The sequence below is a fragment of the Triplophysa dalaica genome, chromosome 12 (assembly GCF_015846415.1).
Source record: "Triplophysa dalaica isolate WHDGS20190420 chromosome 12, ASM1584641v1, whole genome shotgun sequence".
Lineage (NCBI taxonomy): Eukaryota > Metazoa > Chordata > Actinopteri > Cypriniformes > Nemacheilidae > Triplophysa > Triplophysa dalaica.
This window is the reverse complement of record NC_079553.1, coordinates 19,363,195-19,390,257: the sequence shown is the minus strand read 5'-3', so window position 1 is coordinate 19,390,257 and position 27,063 is coordinate 19,363,195. Positions and strand designations below refer to the sequence as shown.

At 37.0% G+C, this 27,063-nt stretch overlaps 3 protein-coding genes across 3 annotated transcripts; all 3 read left to right on the top strand.

The window, feature by feature from the left end:
* Positions 1-365: 365 nt before the first annotated feature.
* LOC130432786 (potassium-transporting ATPase alpha chain 1) lies at positions 366-9,138 on the top strand. The gene is made up of 22 exons (XM_056762284.1): positions 366-591; positions 673-792; positions 871-930; positions 1,287-1,490; positions 1,572-1,685; positions 1,870-2,004; positions 2,083-2,200; positions 2,304-2,572; positions 3,370-3,568; positions 3,683-3,792; positions 3,873-4,007; positions 4,925-5,117; positions 5,492-5,667; positions 5,785-5,921; positions 6,421-6,571; positions 6,985-7,153; positions 7,234-7,388; positions 7,565-7,688; positions 7,804-7,949; positions 8,026-8,159; positions 8,272-8,373; positions 8,722-9,138. The coding sequence occupies exons 1-22, from the start codon at positions 580-582 to the stop codon at positions 8,855-8,857; spliced, it is 3,099 nt and encodes a 1,032-aa protein (XP_056618262.1). The 5' UTR covers positions 366-579; the 3' UTR covers positions 8,858-9,138.
* A 1,358-nt stretch (positions 9,139-10,496) lies between these two features.
* gapdhs (glyceraldehyde-3-phosphate dehydrogenase, spermatogenic) lies at positions 10,497-19,952 on the top strand. Its single transcript, XM_056762285.1, has 11 exons — positions 10,497-10,591; positions 16,379-16,438; positions 16,854-16,950; positions 17,429-17,535; positions 17,868-17,958; positions 18,049-18,167; positions 18,487-18,568; positions 18,653-18,804; positions 18,920-19,082; positions 19,349-19,446; positions 19,559-19,952. The coding sequence occupies exons 2-11, from the start codon at positions 16,410-16,412 to the stop codon at positions 19,626-19,628; spliced, it is 1,008 nt and encodes a 335-aa protein (XP_056618263.1). The 5' UTR covers positions 10,497-10,591; positions 16,379-16,409; the 3' UTR covers positions 19,629-19,952.
* Positions 19,953-22,842: 2,890 nt separating this feature from the next.
* tmem147 (transmembrane protein 147) lies at positions 22,843-26,758 on the top strand. Its single transcript, XM_056762447.1, has 8 exons — positions 22,843-22,986; positions 23,320-23,432; positions 23,818-23,887; positions 23,995-24,060; positions 24,224-24,360; positions 24,639-24,723; positions 24,956-25,077; positions 25,513-26,758. The coding sequence occupies exons 2-8, from the start codon at positions 23,356-23,358 to the stop codon at positions 25,631-25,633; spliced, it is 678 nt and encodes a 225-aa protein (XP_056618425.1). The 5' UTR covers positions 22,843-22,986; positions 23,320-23,355; the 3' UTR covers positions 25,634-26,758.
* The last annotated feature ends 305 nt before the right edge of the window (positions 26,759-27,063 follow it).

The following is a 27,063-nucleotide window of genomic DNA, read 5'->3' as shown; positions in this document are numbered from 1 at the left end:
AGAAGAGGTCAAGCAAACTGTAAAAATTTGAATAGTGTAAATGTTTCTTTTTAACTAATGTTAAGAACTGAGATTTATTGTTTTAAATTATATTGCTTAAAATAACAAATGTTTAATGAAATGGCAATTAAACTTTATACTTATAAAGCAAAACAACAATATTTTCACAGAAGTGATTTTGTATACAGTAGAAAGGCTCAAAATACAAATACAAATCTAAAATTTAAGGATTATATTCATAATGAAAAGAATCAATATCATTTAAATGTCCACACTGACCTCTGCTTAGAGACAAGGTGAACGCCAAAAACGTGGCTGCTTGAATAAGCAACACGTTCTCAAACAAAAGAAAAACTGATATGAACATTCTAAACAGAGGTGACATTGGCAAAACCGAGGAGTGTGTACTCTTGAAGGTTATGAAGTAGAGGTATATAAATCTACCACCGCTGATGAGACTAGCTCTTGCCACTTCTGGAGGAAACCCTTGAAGACCATCTCAAAATTGCAGGGAAAAGAAACTCGGGGGTTTGGACGACTGTTGATTTGGACAGTGCTTCTAATTTCAGGCCAGGCACCATGAGTAAAATGGTAAGAAAACTGTTATGTTCTAAACTCTCAACATTCACAGCCACTACACAACAATTATTCTGTCTTATTCTCCCCCAACAGAATTCATATGACATGTTTGTGGAAATGGATAAAATGGATGGAGAAATAGACGTGAAAATCAAGAAGAAGAAAGTGAAGAAAAAGGAGAAACTGGAGAGCATGAAGAAAGAGATGGATATTGTATGTTAAGCATTTCTTGAGACTTTTCTTTGATAGTTCTGTATGGACGTGTGACTTTTTATTTGTTCTTTAATCCAGGACGACCATGAAATCACCATCGATGAGCTGGAACTGAAATATACAACAAGTGTTACCAAGGTAACGTCTCAGAGGAAAGAAAATACACAAATCTCTTTTATATCTCAGAAGTTTCTTCTAAATCATAATAACGGCCAAAAAAGAGCCTATAGGGTTTTCCCCTGTAAATATTATTCAGATTTACAGAAGATATCTCAATGCCTCAAACTGTGCACAGTATGACATAAAAGTGAATCAATTATTTTACACAATTATTTTTACAACAGCAAATGTCACATTTGTATCAATTGTTTTACATTATTTAATGCTTAAATGACACATAACTCTGAATACCATTAAGTCTCTTGAGCTTTGAAAGAGCAACTCATGAACAAAAGCATTTGCTCTAGAGAATTTTTTATTTATTTCCGATACAGGGCCTGACCTCCACCGTCGCCCAGCAGGTTTTGGAACGGTATGGACCCAATGAACTCAAGCCTCCCAAGGGTACACCAGAGTACGTCAAATTTGCCCGTCAGCTGGCCGGAGGGCTCCAGTGTTTGATGTGGGTGGCAGCTGTCATCTGTTTTATCGCTTTTGGCATTGAGTGCGCCAGTGATGATCTCGCCAGCTACGATAATGTAAGGAGGGACACTAAAGACTTAGAAAGAGGCTGATATGCTTATCTTTTGAAAGTATTGATGACTCTTCTTGTGTGTTAGCTGTATCTGGCCATCGTTCTCATCACTGTGGTCGTGGTGACTGGCTGTTTTGGCTACTACCAAGAGTTCAAGAGCACAAATATCATTGCCAGTTTCAAAAATCTGGTGCCACAGGTAACATTATTTAACCTCAAAACATGCATTAAAGATACTTAATGTTTTTAATGTACAGTCTTGCCTCTCCCAGTATATGTGTCAATTAGAAAATTGTAAAAGTGTCAATTAAAATTCAGTTATAGATGCATATGTTAGGATTTTAGAAATTAAATACTGTTTTTATACCATTTCTTCCCGATAGCAAGCTCTTGTGATCAGAGACGGGCAGAAAAATGAGATCAATGCTAACTTGCTGGTGGTAGGAGATCTAGTAGAAATTAAGGGTGGTGATCGTGTGCCAGCTGATGTTCGGATCATCACTTCTCAGGGTTGTAAGGTGAGATTTCTGCAGTATGTGAGTTTATCCGTCCACAGCACACGAGAAGAGCTCATCTTTCTTTTCTTGTGTCTTCAGGTAGATAATTCATCCCTGACTGGTGAGTCTGAACCTCAGACCAAAAGCCCAGAATGCACTCATGAAAACCCCCTGGAGACAAGGAACATTGCTTTCTTTTCTACTACCTGTCTGGAGGGTGAGATCTGCTTCCTAAATTTGCGCACACACACAGACCAATTTACATACGTCTCCAAATTAAACATTTTATTCTTATTCTCTTTCTGGTTCATTTTTAACAGGCGTAGCCACTGGTGTGGTTATCAACACTGGAGATCGAACCATTATTGGCAGAATCGCCAGTCTGGCGTCCGGTGTGGGCAATGAAAAGACGCCAATCGCTATAGAGATCGAACATTTTGTTGATATCATCGCTGGTCTTGCCATCTTCTTTGGCTTCACGTTCTTTGTGGTTGCAATGTTTATCGGTTATGCGTTCCTGGAAGCCATGATCTTTTTCATGGCCATCGTTGTGGCTTACGTGCCCGAGGGACTTCTGGCAACAGTCACGGTAAGAGCTGAGAGAAGAGCAGAATAAATAAATCACATCCATCTTCAGTGATATGGACAGAATACCCATTACAAGATCTCACATAGCAATATGGAAGATATTTATAATAATATCAATATTTTTTCAATAACTTCAATTTGTTTTAATAATGTCTTGTAAATAGATTTAAAGGGAATATCTCAAATGCATTGTCAAGACAGAAGTTAATGGATATGTCCCATAAGATCAACAATGTCTCAAAGTGTGCTCAGATTTTTCAAAATTTTAAGTTTTAAGTATTGGTTAAACATTTTTATTGTCAACTTATTTGCTATATACTTTCTTTTTTAGCTCTGCTGCATGTAAATAATTATGATTGATGTGAATGTTTTACTAAAACTAGAGCCAAAACTATTACTGAACATTTCCGTAAATTAAAATCAGAAAACATATTAAAAGTATATTATTTGTACAGCTTAAGCAACACCAAAAATGAGAAATGGCAATAAACTTAACATATAAAATATGTTAAGGTTCAGGCCCTAAAATTATTAACAAACATGTAATAAAACTTAACTACAGTATATAGCTTATATAGCAAAAATATATAAAAAAATAATCAAATCTAAAATGCATACAACAAAACTAAGTTTACATAAAAATAAAGAATGAAACTATGAAAAAACTGAAAACAAAACTATTATTACTCTCTCTAAAAATATATTGAAAAGCATCTGCTAAATTAATAAATGCAAATGTAATATCTGAGAAATAGTTTTCTGTTGATTAGTTATAGTAGATCACTTTGACATCTGCAGGTGTGCCTGTCTCTCACTGCCAAACGTCTAGCCAGAAAGAACTGTGTGGTTAAGAACCTAGAAGCTGTAGAAACGCTGGGTTCCACATCGGTAATATGCTCAGATAAAACCGGAACCCTCACACAGAACCGTATGACTGTGGCCCACCTTTGGTTTGACAATATGATCCATGCAGCTGATACCACAGAAGATCAGTCAGGTAAGGACTCATGTTTCAATATTTGTGTCATGTCTTTCATCTTTGATATTTTACTTACCGTGATCCACTACTTTTTCTTGGCCTCTGCATGTAAAACCATGTCATTTTATGTAGGTCAGAGTTTCGACCAGTCTTCGGAAACATGGCGAGCTCTTGCCAGAGTGGCCAGTCTGTGTAATCGAGCCATTTTCAAACCTAACCAGGAGATGGTGCCTGTTCCCAAGGTACGTAAGAATCAGATTGATTGAATTGAACTTGATTGAGTTTTCTTTCTAAATTTGTTTCCCCCAAACCATTTTCCCAGCGAATGGTTGTTGGTGATGCATCAGAAACAGCCCTGCTGAAGTTTACTGAGTTGACAATTGGAAACATCATTGAATACAGGGAACGGTTTAATAAGATCTGTGAAGTGCCATTCAATTCCACAAACAAATTTCAGGTACGATGGATGTAGTCTCTTTTTATGCAAAGTCAATTTTTACTGTAATACAGAAATGATAAATTATTAATTAAATTCAGCATGTCAAAAAATGAGGGGGCACGGTGGCTTAGTGGTTAGCACATTCGCCTCACACCTCCAGGGTTGGGGGTTCGATAACCGCTTCCGACTTGTGTGTGTGGAGTTTGCATGTTCTCCCCGTGCCTCGGGGGTTTCCTCCGGGTACTCCGGTTTCCTCCCCTGGTCCAAAGACATGCATGGTAGGTTGATTGGCATCTCTGGAAAAATTGTCCGTAGGTTGTGAGTGCGTGAGTGAATGAGTGAGTGTGTGTGCCCTGCGATGGGTTGGCACTCCATCCAGGGTGTATCCTGCCTTGATGCCCGATGACTCCTGAGATAGGCGCAGGCTCCCCGTGACCCGAGGTAGTTCGGATAAGCGGTAGAAAATGGATGGATGGATGTCAAAAATGACAAATAATGTGAGATCAAAAGCATCAAAGTCATATAGCCAAAATGATGAAGAAAGTGTGTTAATTGCTCTGAATGATAGATTATGTGATTTCGAGGTGCAGGACTCACATTTAATTTTTTTCATATGATAGATACTGAAATGTGTTTTATTAGTTACTTGAGTTTTTTCTTATTAGAAGGATTGTATTGATTATTTTGCACCAAAATAGCCAAAGTTGGCTTCCTAAACATTGATTTTAATATTTGACACAGCCTTACTTAAAATATCAAATATATTATTATTTTCACTACGGATCATTTTATGTAGACATGATTTTATCCGGGTTTTCACAGAAAAGAATCATATCATTCATTTCACATTAGTTATGGTAATGAAATTGCAATGTTATAATGCCAAAAATATGTTTTGTTATGTGCTTGTTCGAGCATTTCTCTCTTTTGTGCAGTTATCAATTCATGAGCTTGAAGATCCTCTGGATCTGCGCTACATGCTGGTGATGAAGGGTGCACCAGAGAGAATACTGGAGCGCTGCTCGACCATCCTGATCAAAGGCCAGGAACTTCCATTAGATGAGCAGTGGAGAGAAGCTTTCCAGACAGCTTACATGGACCTTGGAGGCCTGGGAGAAAGAGTTTTAGGTGAGTCTGTCTGAAGTAACATTGTACACAAGAATATAAAAGAGAAATTAATATTTATGTTGAACGCAAGCTGCTCAAAAGCAACAGAAACACAGAAATTGTCATGGATTTATTGGTTATAATGGAAACTATAATATTCACTGTGGGTCTCTACTAATAATGTGTTGACTTGAATGTTTGCGAACAGGAAGCATTAAAAAACTTTTTAGCAATTTGCTTAATAATAAATCCTACCCGAAAAAAGCCTAAATACACAACATAAAGATTTTGTATAATGGTTTTAATGGCAACCAGCTGATGGGTTATAATAATTTTAGTAATTGAAATAATTTGAAATATATATACTGTATATACTTACATATATTATTTTTCAGGTTTTTGTCATCTGTACTTGAATGAAAAGGAGTTCGCTCGAGGCTACAACTTTGACACCGATGAGATGAATTTCCCCACATCCGGTCTGTGTTTTGCTGGTCTGATCTCTATGATTGACCCACCTCGTGCCACAGTGCCTGATGCGGTCATGAAGTGCCGCACAGCTGGGATCCGGGTGAGACATGCTCAGTAGATATAAAAAATCTATAAAAGAGATTAAAACATTATTAGTTTGACTATTTTGCTACGCAATGTATTGTACATATTGTATGTATGTGGTGCGTATTTACAGGTTGTCATGGTTACGGGGGACCACCCAATCACAGCCAGGGCTATCGCTGCGAACGTTGGCATAATCTCAGAGGGCAGCGAGACAGTGGAAGACATCGCCGCCCGACTGAGGATACCAGTGGAGCAGGTCAAAAAGAGGTAGAGAAGATTCCCTCATGCAGTGTTGGGTGTAACAAGTAACTAAGTAATTAGTAACTGTAATTTTTCCTTGAAAAAAATTTCTGTAATTTAATTACAGTTATCTATGATGTTATTAAACTAAATACTGTGTGTAATGTAAAATCTAAGCTTTAATGTAAATTTTTCACATTTGTAATACTTTGGTCAGTTAATAATGCTACTTTATGTAGTTTTATCTTATATTAATGACTTTAAACAGCCGTTTCATGTCTATCCTTGAATCACTTAACTATTCAAGGTTGATCAGGATATAGAAAGTAATTAGAAATAAGTAATAAAAACTTTTGGAGAGTAATTTGTACAGTAATCTAATTACACTATTTATTATGTAATTAGTTCCTAGTAATTCATTACTTTTTCAGAGTATCTTGTCCAACACTGCTCCCATGCTATGTAGTCAATAGACATATATAAGTCTTATATGAGTCTTTTAGCTGCGATTTGCAATGGTCAACAGTGAGGCCCGCGCTTGTGTCATTAATGGAGGTCAACTGAAAGATATGAGCAGTGAAGAACTCGACGAGGCGCTCATGAATCATCCGGAAATGGTGTTCGCCCGCACGTCTCCCCAACAAAAGCTCATCATTGTAGAGAGCTGCCAGCGACTGGTGGGTCAAGTCCCCAATTTTTCAAGTTACATAGTTTTTGAATCCCATATGGGTGAATAGATAAATTATGAATTTTTGGGCGTAAACCATCTTACTCGCTGTTAACCTTTACCAAAGATATTTTAACAAGAATCTTGAGGAACGCTACGGTCATTATGGCCGCCCTAGCAAAGCTTATGCGCAGGCATAGTATCTAAAGCAACATGAAAAATGTTTTTCAAGCTCAATTTGAAAACTTTATGGTACAGTTTACATCTTTTTAAAATTTTGTTTTTAAATATGTTGTTTAATAGGGATTATCAGTATTCCCCATTCACGTCTTCTTTTAAATACGTAAAAACTGCCCGGAGACGCGTTGCAAACGTGGCCACCAAGTGCCACGACTTCCCTAAACAAACTTTGCTGTTTCCTAGGGTTCCATAGTGGCAGTAACAGGAGATGGTGTTAATGATTCTCCCGCACTAAAGAAAGCAGATATCGGCATCGCTATGGGTATATCTGGCTCTGACGCCGCCAAGAACGCAGCCGACATGATACTGCTGGATGACAACTTTGCATCTATTGTAACTGGAGTGGAACAAGGTAGATAGTGACCAATCCTTTATCCTGTTTTTTTCAATTCAATACTTGATGTTAGTCACTTAGACTTGTGTAATTCACAGGCCGTTTGATCTTTGATAACTTGAAGAAGTCCATTGCTTACACACTGACTAAAAACATCCCTGAGCTGACTCCCTACCTGATCTACATCACTGTCAGTATCCCGCTGCCGCTGGGCTGCATCACCATTCTGTTCATTGAGCTCGCAACAGACATAGTGAGTGACCTCATACTCCAGCCTTCAGCTGTGATGACATTTAATAGAAAAAATTGTGGTGGGAGGCATCGTGATGTGGCGTGAAAGATATCCCAAATAAAAGTGTCTGGCAAATGAGTAAATGTTGTCATGTAAATTGCATATATTTAATATAAATTTCTTTCTGTATCTCAAAGTTCCCTTCAGTTTCGCTGGCATATGAGAAAGCCGAGAGTGACATCATGCATCTTAAACCCAGGAACCCTCGCCGGGACCGACTGGTCAATGAAGCTCTGGCTGCTTATTCTTACTTTCAGATCGGTACGTGTCGACTCACCCATCATTACAAACATAAACCAGGGGCGTCCCCTGTTTTTTTTGCTCTACTCTAACTCTCTTTGAAATTCCTCTCTCTCCCTCTTTATCTTTAAACCAGGTGCAATCCAGTCTTTTGCAGGTTTTACTGATTATTTCGCAGCTATGGCCCAGGAGGGCTGGTTTCCACTCCTCTGTGTGGGCTTGAGGGGTCAGTGGGAGGACATTCGCTTGCAGGACCTGCAGGACAGTTACGGACAAGAATGGGTCAGTATCAGACTGATTTTGATCTAAAACGTTAAGACTACACTGTTTATGTCACATTAAACGTTGCATGTTCCAGACGTACAGTCAGCGCCTGTATCAGGAGTACACCTGTTACACTGTGTTCTTTGTCAGCATTGAGATCTGCCAGATTTTTGATGTCTTGATCAGAAAAACACGTCGTCTTTCTCTTTTCCAGCAAGGACTTTTCAGGTCAGTAGTAGATTTCATGTGAAAGCTGAAATTGAGGACATCTGAAGTTCAAATAATGTTCATCATTTATGTCTTATCAGTTATGAAAGTATTTTCTCTTTTCTCATGGAAGGAACAAGGTGCTTGTGTCAGCCATAGTATTCCAGTTATGTCTTGGTAATCTGCTGTGTTACTGTCCTGGGATGCCTAATATCTTCAACTTTATGCCAATTAGGTAATTCATGAGTTTTCAATGACTTAATCGCTATTTGTGTCTTTCTAAAACTCCTATCGCTCACTTTATTTCTTTTGTGAAATCCAAAACGTTACTTTTATTCAAGTTCATAAGACTAGAAGCATAAACATTTATTCTAACCCTCTTTAAATAATAATAATAACTATTGGCTTATGGATCATATTAACGTTTTCTGATTTTTGGTGCTTTTTGGAGTCTGACAGCACCGATTTCCGTTCACTTTTATTACAAGATAAAAACAAGCCAGGAGAATGTTAAAAGTGAATCTATCAGTTAAACTAATTTTTCTGAATTGTTAATTGGTAAATGCTGGTTTGCCCTTATTAGGGTTCAGTGGTGGTTTGTTCCACTGCCTTATGGAATTCTCATCTTGGTCTATGATGAGATCAGAAAATTGGGGGTCAGAAGATATCCAGGCAGTAAGTTCTTCATCTTAATTTATAACCATCGTTTCAGACAGTAAAGACTAAGTTGGCATCTTAACTTGTTTTTTATCTGTTGTTAGGTTGGTGGGACCAAGAGCTGTATTACTAGATCATATTTAGGCTCATCTCAGGATTTCTGTAACAAATTTAATTTTCGATAAACATTTCTACATATCGACCCAAATGAGTACCCATGAGTCCATTAAATTTCGACATTGTATAAAAACAGAGTACTTTGATATAAAGATCATGTGTTTTTGCAACAATTGAAAACGGGTTCAACACATCGTAAATATGCATAAGGAATGTTTATAATGAATAAAAGGTTTATTAAAACATACTGTGTATGTTGTTTGCGTGAATTTGTTTACTAGTAACACTAGTAGGCGTATCTAGGTATACTGAAGTAAACTATAGAATTTTTTCATTGATGTTTAACCTCATTAAAAACAACATTGACACTGGGATTCCTTAAAAATCACTGAAGACAATACTTGAATCCAACTCTTATTTTATCCTTTATTTGAACGTACACAATTTTACCACACGAGGGCGCCTCTTGCGCATCTCTCTTACAGGCGTCGTTTCTTTCGATCTAAAATGATAAAGAACGCGAAGGGTCGTTGCCGCTAACCAGTTAAACGCATAAATACAATAGTAAGTATATATGACGCAATATTAATGTTTATCTGCCGTAAATTCCGTGTTTACAACTTTTATGATCCAGAGATGTATGCTCACACCCTGCCTCCTCCGTGCAGTACGCGTAATCCCTCACGTACTGTATCTGCATCCGCTCGTCTCCGCCGTCAAGGTCACGTGCTGCGGCGTGCGGAATTCCACACTTTACATTCATCATGACGTTGCATGCGAACACATTCAGTTCTGTTTTTTATAGTAACTGGGATGTGCATTTAAACACCAATTCAGGAAGTTTATGTAGTGTTTTTATGTAGCCGTTTTAAAGTGTAAAATCAACAATTACAGTTTCTATTACACCGCTATAAACAACTAGCTGCTAACCATTCAAACTATTTTAGAAAAATCTTTATGTAGTGTTTTGGGTCTTATTCTTCCAGGATTTAATAGTTCCCACGATGTTCTAATGGTCCAGAGACCATTATAGCTACCATATAATAACCATTCCATTTATTCGAGTAGCCTAACTGGTATAGTTTATATTATTCTTTATTTCTCATCTGAGAAGGAACAACTAATCATCAACGTTTTAATAATGTGAATAAATTGACACATTGTAATGAAGTAAATCAGTAATGACAGGTGTTTAGGTTTTTTTAATACAGTCTATGTTTAGGGGCACGTCTCTACGTATCTAATGGAACCTGTCCTGATCCAGCTAAACCCCATATTTGAAGTTAAGCTTATTGGATAACTTTATTGGTTTATATTACCAAATAAATAAAATAACATACACAAGCAATTCGATTTATGTTTCTTCGAATTGCATACCAATATAATAAATGTATATGTAGAGCACACCTACTCAGAGCGTATAGCTTCTATGAATGGCACTTGTTTACAAATCTTTTCATAAATATATCCTCTTTGCCCTTGAAGAGTATAGTTGGTCTCGTTCAGTACCGTTTCTATGGTATTCGTGATAGACAGCTCGTACAAGCTTCTTTTAATTTATCCCGACACTGGTGTGACGTCACGTTGCCAAGACGACCAGACCCGGTGGCACGTGTCTGGTATAAAAGGACGCTGCATTACGCGTAGAGTGATCAGACTCCGCAGCATCATTGAGTAAGGTGAGTTTATAACTTTACATCTTCTGTTACGTCAAGTCTTATTCGTAGCAGTGAAATGCTCGTACGGATATTAAATATAAAAAAGGCGTTAAATCTGTCTATGCTGCTCCTTGTCTAAGGAAGTGGTATATAACATGCCAGTGACATGTAACGTTATGCACTGACTGCTGTGATGTTCGATGTTTTGTCGTCTGGCTAAGTGAGAATTAGAGAATTGAAGCAAAACTGAAAAACAGAGGATTTTTTTAGTAATGTTTGCAAGATACAGAATATTTTATAAAACAAATGTAGGGAGGCGTGACTCATTCATACATTTTAACTGACCTTGTGCAGCTTTTGGAAAGTTAAACTGTAATATACATAAAATATGTTCAATTAATAGGATTGATTTAATAGTCGCTGATAAAATAAGGAAGAAATTGACAGTGCTACGTGCTTCGCTGGTTGCTCGCGATGAACTCTTTCGTTGCGTCATATCGTTCCAGAATGTTCCATTAGATGAAGATGCTCCGAAAAGAGGTGGAAGTTTTTGTACAGTATTTTAAAACAATCTAACATGGCGAAGTTATGCACTGTGTTATTTGAGCAGAACCATATTACTCTAAGTCAGGAGGTTGTTATATAATCGGGCACATATTCGCGTGTAAAGATTGAGGTGTGACGCACTTCCCCTCTTTTTGAAAACGAAATGCTCCCGTTTGCGAACCCATCCATCCATCCATTTTCTACCGCTTATCCGAACTACCTCGGGTCACGGGGAGCGTTTGCGAACCATTGAATGTAAAAGCAGATTGAGATAATGTCCGGACCAGAGGTCTTGCCATTCACATCAGCGACATCGTGAAGGTCGATTTAGCCGTCAAGGTCAAATGATATAATTTCCTGCGGGTAATCTACACGGTCGTATTTCCCATAGCAGTGGCCTGTTTTTTATGTCTTTTACGGTAATGTAAATACACATTTTAGTTGTAATTTAATGTGTTTTTTTTGTAGTCGGGGCACATTTTACAATGTGAGCATCATGGGATATTCTCTCCTCATGTACGTGACTGGTGTCGTGTGCGATGCTGCAGTGAGCTAACATGAGTCAGACCTGAAAGATTCATGAGTAATAATGAATAAATCTTGAGTTTTTCCGTCATTGCTAGAAAATATTCATTAATATTTATATATTATTAGACCTAATACAAATGGTCATTATTTATGCATCAAAAGATGCAGTGTAATTTGAAACCTATGGTGACATGGTTGGAAGGAAGTGATGTCACGTGATGTAAGAGCAGCATCTCCATCCTTCCTTCATGACCTTCTTGGTCTGACTCTGCAGACGGAAATCCTTAGCTGATCAATGAAGTGGCCTAGCAAAATTGTAATTCTTAAGGTTAGCTTTATTGTTAGTATACTTTATTTATATCAAGCATTTTGTGATAGAGGCACACTCATATATTCACACCATTAAGAAGTTAAAAAATGCCTTCCAAATGTAATCAGGTGTTTGACTGTATTGATTTACGCATCATGACAGCACTAGTGACATGTGATGTTCATTGGTTTGACATTTGTCTCTACATCACCAGAAGTGTCCAGTTGGCTCCCAGCTCATGGAAATGTGACGTGCACATTGATTTGACAAGATAACCTTTTTATTTAATTTCTTACACCACACTTGTTGCAGTGTTTTACAGGCAAACATAACAGCTGACACAAATTTGTGCCGGTTTAGTTATCGTGTATAGAAACACTTATCTGCCCTCCCGAAAAATGCGGTTTTCGAGTTGGTATGACGCAGCGTTTCCTCTGGACGCCTTTCTGTCACAGCTCCATGAATTCAGTATCATTCTGTACTCAGAAAATACATAAATCATTTTATCAATAAAAATCTCGTGGCTGTAACAGTTTGCAAGAGAAATACTGTTGTTTTAGCATTTGTTGCCCTTCTTTTTGTGGTAATCGAGCCCTGATGCAAGTTCCTGTTTGACATTTTGTCTCATTTCAATAATGCCTTTCTACTCCTATTAGTGTACTTGTTCCAGAAAAGTCTCCCGGTTACATCCAGCTCTCTGCCCTTGTTCTGTCACACTTTAGTGTTTTAGTCAGAGGAAATGGCCGCTGCTGGAAGGGCAGGTCCTTTCGTCTCCGAGAGAGAAGGTGTGGCGTAGTGTTTAGTCAGTCAAGGTTAATTCCTCATGCCTCAGGATATTAAACAATCCAGCCAAACGAAAGCAAGACGAATATAGAGAAGCTGAGATATACTAATATTGCACAGTGATGTTGATTCTATTTAATCCCCTCGCAACAGCATATTAATTAAACAAGACAAACACCATAAAGACAGAGATTTCAATACATTAATAGTGAAAAAGACACAATATCGTTTAATAAATAATAACATTTATCTCTATAATAATAATATAGTCTTCTTTCGAATATGTATAGTATATCATCTTTCAAATTCTTATTCAATATTCAGATTGCAACTGTATTGTCAGCAGACGCTGACAAAATGATCACTCATTTGAAAGCAGTCATCCCAACGCCGTCCATGTTTGCTTTCTCATAAAACAGACTCTGATCGCCCTCCTCACATTTCTAGAGATGCAGGTCTGTGATAGACTAATAACTCCTGACTGTGGTTAAATGCACATTTATCCTTATTTTGTTAGCTATTTTCATATTACACGTCCACCCCCATAAAATTAAATTCCCCATAGTAGTCAGCTAATCCACCCTCATTTTAATTTCTAGGTTCATGTTTCATGTGATGTATATGTGATGTTACAGTGCTGAACAACAGAGCATTAGACTTTCAACAGAACAGTGGCCCTATTGAATTTAGGGTTATTTAAAAGGTGTGTGTCATGTGATCTGGGCCTAATTGAAAACTGTACGACTTTGGCAGGAAACCCAAACCAGTTCTGACTGACTTTATTCCAGTGTTACAAAGGACTGTTTATACACATAGAGTGGCAAAATTTATTGAAAAAAATCTAAGTTAATATATATATTTTTTGAAATTATAATGTTAGTATATTCTTGATATCTGTCTAAGAAAAGCTAAATCCAGGAAGTAAAGGAAGGAAGGAAATCTGAAGATGTAATGTTTTCCTGCAATACAATTCATCCAATACAATGCATTAGATTGTCTGGCTTCTGAAGTTGCCAAATGCAAAAGCATCTCTCAAATGCACAATAGTCATTTTATTTGCCTTCAAGCTCAATTACAAAAGCTTTATTTTTAAATAATGAACACCAGCAGCTGTCGTATTTGCATTACTGTATTTGTATACGGAATGCAATTATTCAATCTCAAAACTGAATCTACTGGTGCATCAGTCGTTTTTCTTGCAGTGCAGTCAGGGTACTCTGTACAAGACTGCATTGGATTGGGCATGTGGATTAGGATTATGAAGGCAGGCTAGGTGCAGAACAGTGTTCACCCGCACAAATTGATGGCCAGATTAGGAGATTAAAAGAAGGTCTTCAATTACATGCAGCCAGATGCACAGACAAGTCTTATTCGTACTGCGAAAACTCTTTGCTGTGAGCATGACATCATATGATCATTCATATCCCAGTTTGTTTGATGTTTTTTAACATTTAAAATTAACATAACAATTTTAATACTTTGCTAAAGTTTTGACTTTTTTTGCTAAAGTTTCATCAATATTTTTTATATTAAAACCATAGTCTCTTTTCACATTGGTGCTGCTCTTGAGGTCGTCATGTTGCCCAGGGCCCATATTTAAGTGCCATTTTAATCTTAAATGCTGAGAATTCATGGAATTTACTCCTACTTCCAAATTTAAATATAAAAGCAAGTTATCAAATTTCTTTAAGCTAAGAATCACTCTTACTCACAGGTCATATGTGTGTTGAATATAAACTCCTTTTTGGAATTTCACCATTCAACATGAATATCAGAGAATATTCTTAAGTGAGGAAATCTATTCAGTCATTGGTCCATGCCAATGTCGTCATCCACAGCAAAGCGTCGTAAATTAACTCTAAGCCAAACACTTAAGATTCAGTCCTACATTTCACTTAAATTACGGTTGAGATGCTTTATTGCTAACTTTTAAACGCAGCTTTGAGCCGAGATTTTTCTTGCTCTTGAGGCAATTCTTAGCAGTGTTCTAGTGAGTTATTCTTAGAACCTTGATAAATACGGGCCCTGATTTACTTTTAGCCTGGTGAAATGGGGCAATGCTTATGCTGCATTTACCAACATATTTGTGTTGAATTTTATTGTTGATCGTCTATTATTAGCAATAATGTAATTTTAAAAAGCAGTTTTGGGTATTTTAAACCATTTTATGAATTGAGTTTGAAATGGTAAATCGGTCATGTAGATTGTGATTGGTTGCTGCATTCTGAGCGAGCCTAAGGCTGATTTCCTGTATGGTTGGAAACCGTGAAGCCATTTTCATTGGGAAAATTGATTTTTGTAGTGCCTGAAACCAGAGAGCTGGTGAAGAGCATACCCAGGATATTTTGAGGTCTGTATGATCTTAACTTGGGGTCAGAGTAACATTATTTGAGAGATGAGCTCAAATGAACGATGTCGGGTGAAAACCTGTTCTGTCGCCTCTTTGATGACCTTGTGTCTGGTTTTGTAATACAAATCATGATGAAAGTGTAAACATGTGAACTGAAAACAACCCATAGCTCACTATAATCCAAATAATGAGACATTCTACATTGACCGGCTTCATCTACGGGCTTTTAGGGAGCTATATTTTGTTGTTTAGTACACCTATAAAAGGTGCATATTTTTTAAATGTCAAACAAACTGTAATGCATTTAAGCTATTCCCTTGAAACATTACAAACTCTGACTTGTAGTGTTTTTTATACGGTAATGTAAGTCACCTGGATTCTTTACCTACATCTAAACCATGCATCTGTAAAGACATTGATCAACTTCTTCTAAACATTTCTGAGTGAGTTGTCACCATACATTAAAACACTCTAGCTATTGAATCCTAAAGCTGTTGAAAATTGGAACTTTCAAATTTGCTTTCGCATTAAATCAATACACCACTCCCCTCTGTTTTATATTTAAATATAAAAATATCTATTTCCTATTACAGTTCAATATCTTTTCCTTCCTTGAAGCATACATTGTCTGTATATGGCATGATTGGATCAAATTTCCCTCTGGTCCGTTTGTCAAACTCAGATTTCATAATCTCCACTCCTCATGCCATGAACTCTGCTAAAACAGAAAGCTCTGAGCGTGTCGTACATGTCATAACTTGTTTAATGATGAAACATTGAAGACAATACATTCCCACATTTCATCGCACAAGATTTCAGCGGATTTCTGAATCCAGTGTTAACAGAATTTTATTAAGGATCTCTTACAAATCCACATGTATAAGGAAGTACAATACAGAATGATCTACAGAAATTGCATCAAGTGAAGAACATTTCATTTACTTAAAATAATTTAGGACATGCTTTCATCCAAAGTGACATCCAAAATGGGATAAAATAAAAGACAAGGCTTAGCACAATAGACATTCAGCTCAGCCAGTCTAATAAAGTATGCCAGTCCGGTGAGCCGAGGTTTTTGGAAACTGCCCAAGCAGCATACTAATAGAACAATTCAAACTGGAGAGGAGTTCAAAACCTCCACCCACCATCCAGAACAACACAGCAACTCAGAGAAAGTTCACTAAGTTAAATTCAACAAGACCACTCATGCAATGACATAAATAGATTTTTTTGATAGCATAGTTGTCATTCTTTATGCCAAACTCATGTTCTTTGTCTATTTATGTTTAAGGTTTAGGACCACAAGCAACACTTGAGCAATCATGTCTGATCTTTGCGTTGGAATTAATGGGTAAGTTAATATCCCGTTTGATATTTCACGGCCAGAATTAATAATATTTTTACAATTTTGTGGACAAAGAGCAAATGGCCTGATTCACAATGAGTACAGCAACAGGATTACTCAGGATGAACTATAAATCCTACAAAGCATACAAGCACGTATACACATTCTCTCACACACCCAACCCTGCAGGCGATATGTCTTACCAGTCAGATTTCAGGAAATTTAGTGGACCCTTTACTCTTGTTTAGGAAAAAAGCATTTATATCCTTACCGATTGTCAATGGTTTAGTGTGATTTTTCATTGTGTTCTCAACGAACTGACAGGAATGAGAGAAAATGCTATTAAAGTTGCAGTCTTGTATAAAAAATGATACAACAGAAATTCTGTGGCTAAATATCTTAAATGCCTTTGTTTGTGTAGATTTGGCCGCATCGGGCGTCTGGTCCTCAGGGCCTGCCTGCAGAAGGGCATTAAGGTCGCCGCCATCAACGACCCCTTCATTGACCTGCAGTACATGGTGAGATTCAGTGAAATGGAAATGATTGTTATTCTACTCATTGTGTAAAGCATCAGACGTGTCAAACATTCAAAACCTCACTGATTCACACACATCAAGGCCAGACCAGAGTTTATTTAGTTTGAGATTTCAGGCTCTTTCACGCAGCGCTAGATATCAGCTGTACAGCATTTTTTTTACTGCGTAGTTGAACATAACACGTCATGCTTAAAGTCAACATGAAATCCGAATGAACCCAACTTATTTCCTAATGTACCATCCAGGTACATCTTCTTATTTTCAAACAATTTTGCTCAGTTATGATATTCATTGCAATCAAAGCATGCTCCATATTTTTTTATATCCTGCATCACATGTGAAATGGATTGTAAACTCTGTGTTATGTCAACATCTATACAGTGATTCTAAAATTCCCTAATCAGTAATCATTAGATTTTTAAAGTGTGTAATGTATATTTTATTCTTTCTTGTCTAACAGATCTACATGTTCAAGTATGACTCCACTCATGGACGGTACAAGGGAGACGTGTGCCAGGAGGATGGAAAGCTGATTGTTGATGGTCAGGCCATCTCTGTGTTTCAATGGTACGTGATGTTGCTCTTACATGTGTTATTTGTAGCCCATTAGGAATGTTACAACTGAAGCCCAGACACATAAACTACACATTTATTCAAACAGGTTGAAATATATTGCGCACAGTCATTAAAGAAAGATTTAGGATACCTTGAGTGCTCAGTGTATACTATATGTAAACTGCATATTATTTAAAAATGATTTAGATATATACAATATAGAATGATGAATGTCACATGAACTAGATTGCATGCAAGTGGCGTTAAGCAAACTGAGCAAAAAGGAAGTATGCTGTTCTGAACACACAACCTCTAATCAAATTGTCTTTTTTTTTTACATTTAGTATGAAGCCTGCTGAGATCCCATGGGGTGATGCTGGAGCCCTCTATGTAGTCGAATCTACCGGAGTCTTCCTCAGCATTGAGAAGGCTTCAGTAAGTGTTAAGCTTATGTTAATACTGGAGCATCAAATATGCTTATAATTTCAGATTTTCCCATTAAAACTTTTCCCATTCATTTTATAGGCTCACATCCAGGGCGGTGCTAAACGTGTGGTCGTGTCTGCTCCATCACCTGACGCTCCGATGTTTGTGATGGGGGTCAACGAGAACAAATATGACCCCTCCAGTATGACCATTGTCAGGTGGGTAAAAGCATACTGGCAGAGTTGTTCAGGCGTAATTTTGAAAAATGTAACCCACATAAAAGCACAAATATAGGCGGTGTATAGAAAGTAATTTTTGCATGAGTGTGAGGTGAGAGGTTTGCTTAATATTCAGATTTGTAATTTAGCAGGTGTGCACAATAAAAAATGACTAAAATTCAATATATTTGTATTTTCAGTGTATTGTTTGAATAGAAATGCTAGCTAATATATAAATGCATACATAAAAATCATCTGTTATTTTTACTTGTGCATGCTTTAGAATTGCTTTACTAATATTTTGTTGAAAACCTCACAGCAATGCATCCTGCACCACTAACTGCTTGGCTCCCCTGGCTAAAGTTATTCAAGACAACTTTGGTATTGAGGAGGCTCTCATGGTAAGTCAAAGCATGGCGTTACTCCGTTAGACCTGTTCTATTGTGTATTCGTCTCACTTTTTTCTTTGTCTTACCCTTTGGTAGACCACAGTCCACGCTTACACTGCTACACAGAAGACTGTGGATGGCCCCTCTGCTAAGGCCTGGCGTGACGGACGCGGTGCCCACCAGAACATTATCCCTGCCTCAACTGGTGCCGCCAAAGCTGTGGGCAAAGTCATTCCTGAGCTCAACGGGTCAGTACACAGACACAGAAAGAGCAAAAAAAAGTTATAATTCCATTCGTGGATCCCGATTGCTCAAAACAGTAGCAGCTATGATGCAAAAGTTAAAAATCTATCTATTTTGTAGCAAGCTGACCGGCATGGCTTTCCGCGTTCCGGTGGCTGACGTGTCCGTTGTTGACCTCACCTGCCGCCTGTCAAAGCCCGCTACCTACAATAGCATCAAGGCAGCTGTTAAGAAGGCTGCTCAGGGACCAATGAAAGGAATCCTGGGATACACAGAGGATTCAGTAAGTATTGCAGTCTTCCCAGTATTGCTGTACAGGCTTCATGTAGATCAGTGGTAACAGCATTGTGTTAACAATGCAAGGTTGTTGGTTCTTTCCCATATGATCGCACATACCTATGTATAGGATAATGCAATTTAAGACGCTTTGGATAAAAGCGTCTGCCAAATGCATAAATGTAAAATAAATGTTCCCAATCTGCATATCTCCATAAATATTGGAAAAAAGTAGATTATGGCACATCGTTAAATATTGTTATCTTGTTTTAGGTGGTTTCTTCTGATTTCATTGGTGACACTCACTCTTCCATCTTTGATGCTGGTGCAGGCATCGCTCTCAATGACAACTTTGTTAAACTCATCTCTTGGTAAGCTGTAGAATAGGATGCATCCAGTTTAAAATGTGCAGCTGGGACGGGCTGAAAATAAGACATTTACTAGCGGTGACATCAATCATGTTCTTTTTTGTCTTTCTCACAGGTATGACAATGAATTTGGCTACAGCCACCGTGTTGCAGATCTGTTATTGTACATGCACACCAAGGAGTAACTTCAAAGTTTTGTGACCACAAAACAGATCATTCCTTCTATTCAACACCCTTATTTCATAGCTAAAGCCATAGCGACACCCCTTAGAACTACTGTTCTCACCTATGAGACCAGCTTGTTTTTGTAGCTGTTTGTGTGTACACATGTTAGTTTATTTTGACAGTATTGTGTCGTTGTCACCCAACAAGCATTGCTGTTGTTGTTTCCATTCTGGGTGTAACCACAGTGTGTTGCTGTAAAGAGAATTACTGATAACTGTTACTAGTCAGAGGTCAAAGGCTATAATGGAGAGTATAAGGAAACTAATTAAACTGTTCAAAAAGTATGTGTTCTAGTCATTTGTCTCATATAAGTTGTATGAATTTACATAATTATAAAGTAAGTTTATTTAATGTTTATGTATTTGCCAGATGCTTTTCTAAATCAACTTGTACTCAAGTTATACATTTAATCTGTATCTGGTAAAATGTGTTCCCCGAACAACGATCAAATATTTAATAAACAAATGAGGGGCAGGGACTTTGTCTAAATCTGCAGAAATCTGGGGTATGGAGGAGTAATTGTGCAAGTTCTATATTTATATTCTGTGGACATTTTAAATTCAAATATTATATAGTGTTTTTTACAATGTTGCATTGTTTCAAAGCAGCTTTAAAAGGAAACAAAGAAATGTTTATAGTATACGAGTGGAACAGAATACATACATTATCCTCTAGAAGGCATGGAAATCTACGACAAAAAACTGTGTAGTACAATATAAAATATAGTCGTTTTATATTAACATGTATAAAATTGAACCAGACCTGTGTTTGCAAGTTCTGGAAATGGCCCTTTATAAATAAGAGAAATTGAAATAAAACAGCAGTGTAAGATACATAGAGAATTTAAAATAAAAAACACGGCGCAGAGTGTATATTTACAATAATTAAAAGAATTTGCAAAAGAAAAGCTAATGTCAGGTTGCGTGTTAATTTTTACTCAAATGTCATGAAGCTTTAGCAGTATAATCTGACACCTTTCCTTTGTATGGTGAATTTAGGGTGATGGGACACTTTTTGAGACATTATGCCTACTTAAAAGAAACCCCATTTTAGTGTGCAATATACAAGAAACGCAGTCAACTCTAATATATGATTTTAAAATACCCAGTAAGAACACGCTGTGAATGGTCGATCCTGACTGGGGTAGTCTTCTCCTTATGATTAGAGAGTCGGACTCGTGACCAGAAGGTTGCTCAGGGCCTGCGGGTAACGACTGAGGTGCCCTTGATCAAGGCACCATAACTGCCTATTGATACGGGTGCTGTGCGGGTGTTCACTACTCTCTGGATGGGTTAAATGCAGAGGTCACATTCCGGGTATGGGTCACCATACCTAACAAATAGGTCACTTTCATTTATCCTGATCAAGCACGAGAAGCCCATTCACTATTTTCGATAATAAAAACACTGCAGTCCGGGGGAAGCAACATAGATATTCCTATGGGTGCAACGCAAGCCATTTGTCGCTTCTCTATTCTTTATAAGTGAGAAGTATAATTTTAGACCCAGCGTCCAGACCCCTACAGAATAAAGAAAAGACAGAAGTCTTGGCTTAAACTTTTGCTAAAGTTCATAGTATTGAAAACTTGAATGATAAGTTCTTTAAAAGAAGACAAGAACTAAGTAAAATATATGGACATGTTCATATGAAAAAACAAGGAGTAGATAGTAATATGGATGAGGATTTTAACTCTTTTGAGCTAAAAATAGCCATTAACAATTCAAAGAATACAACGCCAGGAGGAGACATGATCAGTTATAGCATGTTAAAAAAATTACCAGAGGTAGCCATTAAAGAATCATAGGATTTACATAATCATATATGGAACGAAGGCAGCTTACCCGAAGACTGGAAATGTGCCATAGTTATACCAGTATTGAAACCAGGTAAAGATGCAACAAAACCTAATAGTTATATGGCAATAGCTCTTACATCTACATTATGCAAGGTAATGGAGAAAATGGTAGTTAGAAGGTTGAATTATTTTTTGAAGAAAAATAAATATTGTCATCAACTCTACAATGGATGGAGATTATTGGAGGCCCGGGAAAAAGCAGAAGGAAGATATAGTAATAGTTATGAAATCAATGCTTATATGAGAGAACAGTTTTATTCTTTTGTGCAGATTTACACAGATTGATCTAAAGATCCAACTGAACAAAAAGTGGGCATAGGAGTGTATATTCCAAGATTTAAGACGGAAATAAGTTTAAGGTTAAGTGACAAATTGTCTGTATTTTTTACAGAATTAACTGTAATAATAATAGGATTGAAATGGGTTGAATAGATAAAGCCAAATAGGATTGTAAATTATTCAGACTCTCTATCAGCTCTTAAAAGTATAAAGTCGACAAAATCTGATAGAGAAGACCTGCTAGTAGAAATCTATAAATTACTGTACAGACTGAAAGCAGAGGGTATAATTGTATAGTAGGATAGTAGGGAATGAAACAGCGGATAAATTAGGGAAAAAAGCATTAAAGGAGAACTTGGTGGGTGTTAAGGTACCTCTGGGAAGGAGTGAGATAAAATCAGTAATTAACAGGAAAATAATAAGAATATGGCAACAAAGATGGGAAAATCGCAGCAAAGGAAGGTGGTATTATAATATTGTAAAATCAGTAATGATTTCTAGATTAAGGATGGGACATACAGGACTAAACTCAACACACGCATTAACGGGGAAGCATGGACATGGTATGTGTGATGAATGTGACGTTTCTGAAACAGTAGAGCATGTGCTCTTTCAATGTAGTAAATATGATGATCCGCGTAACAATCTTTTTAGCAATATAAGTAACAGGCCAGTGAGCGTTTTGGACCTTTTGGGAAAGGGTTTGAATGATAATCAGGTATTTAAGGCAGTTTTAACCTTTTTAGAGCTTACAGGACTAGACCACAGGGTTTAATGTATGAGGATGAGGGTCATGATGCTTCTGCCCATCTAAGAGGTTGAGGAGACCAGTGCAGAAACTGGAGGAGCTGAACACGCAGCGCCAGCTGAAGCTTGGGCTCTGGTCCTCTGAGATGGATGGGGCATTACAAGGTTCTTTTTTTTAGCAAAACAGATTCATCACCCATGTGTGCAAGATATACAGTAGGTGGCGGTAATACTCCTAAAGAGTGAACGGCCATTGAAACAAAAGAAGAAGAAGAAGAAGACCCTACAGATGCTATTGCTTATCCGAGCTCATTTTGTTGTTCAGAGTGAGAGCGGAACTGTAGTTTAACAGAGGACGCGTCCGCCCGGACCTTTAATAGTGATGCGCCGAAGGATTATTTGACCTGAGCCTGTCATTCTAAAACCGTAGTTGTTTGGTAAGAAAACAGTCGTTTTTTGGTTTCTTCATCGCAGGAGAATTAAATAACTTATTTAAACAAATACATTTTTATTTGATGTTATATTATAAATTGATTATGCATGTGTTTGCTGTTTGTAAGCAAGCTATCTGACGCCTGTCTGTCTCATGCATGCTGATATCTACACTAACTGAATAAATGATCAAAATAACAGATATAACGTTACAAGTGTAATGTTACTCTATGCTACTTAATGCTTTAAATCACAGACATAGTTGCGATTCTTAGTATTGCTGGTTTCCTAGGTAGTATTCAATTGACTCATGCAGATTGTGTTTATTCGTTTAACAGGGTCAGGGGAAGAAAATCAAGACTGAAAAATCCACCATGACGCTTTTTCATTTCGGAAACTGTTTTTCGTTGGCTTATTTCCCTTATTTCATCACATACAAGTGTAGTGGACTGTAAGTATTTTGTGGATCCGCCAGGCAAAAATAATATAAAAGTAAAATGTTTTCATGTTTTGTACTTTTACTGGAAATATCCAACTAGTGTTATTGAATTGCATAGAATACATATACTGTGATGGTTAGTAATTTGGTCAGTGTATATTAAATATGTCAAACTAATGTTGGGTAATTTATAAATAGCTTATTTAATCATATGTAATATTTTTACAGTCCTTACATAGGGTTTTTGTGGTCGTTGTGCATTGTGATTCTTTCACTATATACAACCATCAATTACCCATTATTTTACACTCTTCAAACAGTTCTCTGCTGTTAAGAAGAGAGCTAAATGAGGGACTATTTTCACCAAATCATCTCTATGATGTCTTGATTTTGACAGATCAGAATACAATGCATTTTGGAGATGTGTCCAAGCAGGTGCTACCTACCTCTTTGTACAGCTGTGCAAGGTAAGTGAGCCCTGTGATACCTCACTCAGACATAACAGACACCATTTGTGTGCCAGTCTTAGAGACACTGTCAGGACATTCTGAAGATCTGTGATATCACTTTTTAGATGCTGTTCCTTGCCACTTTTTTCCCCACCTGGGAAGGAGGAGCTGGCGTGTATGATTTTGTTGGGGTACGTGGTCTCTGAGCTGAATGGAAAAATATAGACATTTGCCTTTTGCAAATGCATAACAAGAAATTGTAAATGTTTAATTTCTGCAGTGATTTTTAATTCAGATGTCTACAGATGCACATAATAATTTGATTGTGTATATGTTATCTATAAACATTAATAGGAGTTCATGAAGGCCACAGTGGACATGGCTGACCTCCTAGGTCTTCATCTGGTCATGTCCAGGAATGCAGGGAAAGGAGAATATAAGATCATGGTGGCAGCCATGGGCTGGGCTACTGCAGAGCTTGTTATGTCAAGGTATTCATTACAATCATAGCAGCCTGAGATTTGTATGGAAGTTTAAATCTATACAGCATTTAAATCTTTTTCCTTCTGCACCTCAATACAAATCCAGAGATTTTATTGCAATTTAAAAAACAAAACATTTTCATTTAGTTTTTAATGTCACACAACCCTGCTTTCAAAACGCATTGTGGACCTCCAAATATCTTCAATGGATGTTTTATGTGAATTTGGTAATCAATTCAGATGAATGTGTATATAAATCTTTCTTGGTCTCTGACACTTTTTAACAGATGTATACCTTTATGGGTTGGAGCACGTGGCGTTGAGTTTGACTGGAAATATATTCAAATGAGTTTGGATTCCAACATCAGTCTGGTAATGATATTTGCTCATATTATATTAAAGTTTTTGAAAAATTTGTGCTTTTACTGTCTCAATATTAGAAATTGACTAACATGGATTATGTTATTGTTTATAGGATATTTGTTTTAAATTTCATTTTATGTACTCCATGTATTTATGCATCATGAGGTCATAAGCATTTGTCATTTGTACTTCAGCCGTTGTGTCTTAATTTGTCATTTCTTTCTGTGTGTCATCATATCAGGTGCATTATATTGCAATGGCAGCAGTTGTGTGGATGTTCACCCGATACGACCTTCCGAAAAGCTTCCGGCCTCCTGTCACCATCCTGCTGGGGCTGTGTGTTTATAAGGGCTTTTTAATGGAGTGAGTATTGTTTATCTTGATTATATATTTTAGAACTGATTTTGATGCTGTTTTCATTAGGAGTTGTGGTGAGGTTGTAGGTGTGGTTCTCAATATTCACAGTTTCTTTATTCTTAAATATTACTAAGATGCAGCTCTAAAACGTAAGCAGTTATATAATCTTTTTATTAAAACCAGTATTTATATTAGATAAGTATACCTTTTATATAAATCGTAAACAAAATCTAAATCTGGTGCATTTGTTGAGCTTATGCAATTAGTTTGTTTTTCTACTAGATGGCACTGTTGCTTCATAAATGTATTGTTTCCTTTTAGTGATTATACTAACACAGTAAAACATTGTTGCAATTTTGGCAACATATTCACTCTGTAAAAGTCTAGTAATGCTCCTTGTACATGTTTAATTCTATGTTTTTCTCTTTTTCTCTTCTACAGATTGTTTGTTCACATTTTCATTCTGGGTAGCTGGACGGCCCTTCTGGTAAAATCTGTCCTCACCGGTGCCATCTCCCTTTGCTCACTCTTCCTGTTTGTCACACTTGTTCACAGTAACTAAACCCTTTGTCTTCTGTTGGGTGCCACCACACACACGGGGCATTTTCAAGTATTTAATTAGCAAATCCACATTCCTACAACCAATTCGGTTCACTTTTGAAAACTGCTATCAGAAGACTGTGAAAGTATAACTGTTAAAGGAATAGTTCAACCAAAAATTAACATTGTGTCTTTATTTTCTAGCCCTTATTAACTTATATAAAGAAACCTATATAACTTTAGTTTTTCTGTGGAATGCATATGAATGTTGATTCATTTTACTCTTAAGCAGATAATTAATGACAACGACATAGCGCCATTAGAGTAATCCATATGACTGTATATCATTTGTTCTGAAGTCTTACAATAGATGTGTTTGAGAAACAGGATTTGTTTATTTGAAATCCTGCCCTCCATAATAGCACTTCTGCCTATTTTACTAATCGTGGTTGATTATGAAAGAACCCTGATGCTTTCCATACGTTTCAACATCCATACGTTGTTCCTCTGACATAGTTGTCATACGGTCAAAACACTTTGAATATTGCATTTGAGTATTAGACACTTCAACTTGATGTTGAGAAGATTTAAGACAGGATTTTAATTTTTGGGTATGCAATTTCTTTAATGATTCAGGTTGTTTATAATTGACAAATAATTAAAAAGAAATTGTGATCATCAGACATGTTTTTATAATCAGGTTTTTTGTAGAATTATAAACACTCCAAAAAGTGTTTCTTTTCCGTTAGTATTCTTATTACAATAAAACTGACTGTTCTACTTGAAACGAATTTGGTAATGTAGCTGTTTTGGAAAAAGCTGATAAAAGTAATAATATTCATTCTGATTAGCAAGCTTTGCATCGGGAGACCATTTATAAACTAACAATTCTAGTGTTTTATTATTGTTTATTTCAATAACATTGTCACCTGGAAAACCACCGCCCCCCCTCTAACCTGCTGAGTTCCAGTTGAGATCTTAAACTCAATTTGTAAACACATTTGGTGTGCATTCATAGTTTAAACAGCTGTTGACCATCTTAAATGGACAGTTCACCTGAAAATTCGAACATCATTTGCTGTGATCTTTTATGATGTGCGTTTGGATTTTTCTATGTCCTCTGAATAAATCTTTTGAATCATTTTTTTTCAAGGACATCGTGTGTGATCATTTGTAATTGTTTATTTGGGATTTAACTTTTTAGAGGGAGAAATAAGAGTGTGTATACCTCAATGTGAATAGTGCAGTTGTTGACACTGTTTATCATTTGCTTGCCCTCATGTTGTTTGGGTAGCCGTTTGCATCCATTTTCCTCTGTGGGATAAAAACTGCTTTGAAAAGACCGATCAAATCCCACTGGAGTTTCACTCTTGGCTTCAGGTCACTCTCTCACATGTCTAGCATTACCGGTCTTGTGAAAAGGCTTTTGTGAGACTGCTGACTCGCCATACA

Excerpts from the sequence above, each read along its gene's own strand:
- LOC130432786 (XM_056762284.1), top strand. Across the intron at positions 2,573-3,369 it reads GACTTCTGGCAACAGTCACG|GTGTGCCTGTCTCTCACTGC; the intron begins GTAAGAGCTGAG and ends TGACATCTGCAG. Across the intron at positions 5,118-5,491 it reads CCTGGGAGAAAGAGTTTTAG|GTTTTTGTCATCTGTACTTG; the intron begins GTGAGTCTGTCT and ends ATTATTTTTCAG.
- gapdhs (XM_056762285.1), top strand. The coding sequence starts at position 16,410 with ATGTCTGATCTTTGCGTTGGAATTAATGG. Across the intron at positions 17,959-18,048 it reads TCAGCATTGAGAAGGCTTCA|GCTCACATCCAGGGCGGTGC; the intron begins GTAAGTGTTAAG and ends TTCATTTTATAG. Across the intron at positions 18,569-18,652 it reads GTATTGAGGAGGCTCTCATG|ACCACAGTCCACGCTTACAC; the intron begins GTAAGTCAAAGC and ends ACCCTTTGGTAG.
- tmem147 (XM_056762447.1), top strand. The coding sequence starts at position 23,356 with ATGACGCTTTTTCATTTCGGAAACTGTTTTTCGTTGGCTTATTTCCCT. Across the intron at positions 24,361-24,638 it reads GCAGAGCTTGTTATGTCAAG|ATGTATACCTTTATGGGTTG; the intron begins GTATTCATTACA and ends ACTTTTTAACAG. Across the intron at positions 25,078-25,512 it reads TATAAGGGCTTTTTAATGGA|ATTGTTTGTTCACATTTTCA; the intron begins GTGAGTATTGTT and ends TCTCTTCTACAG.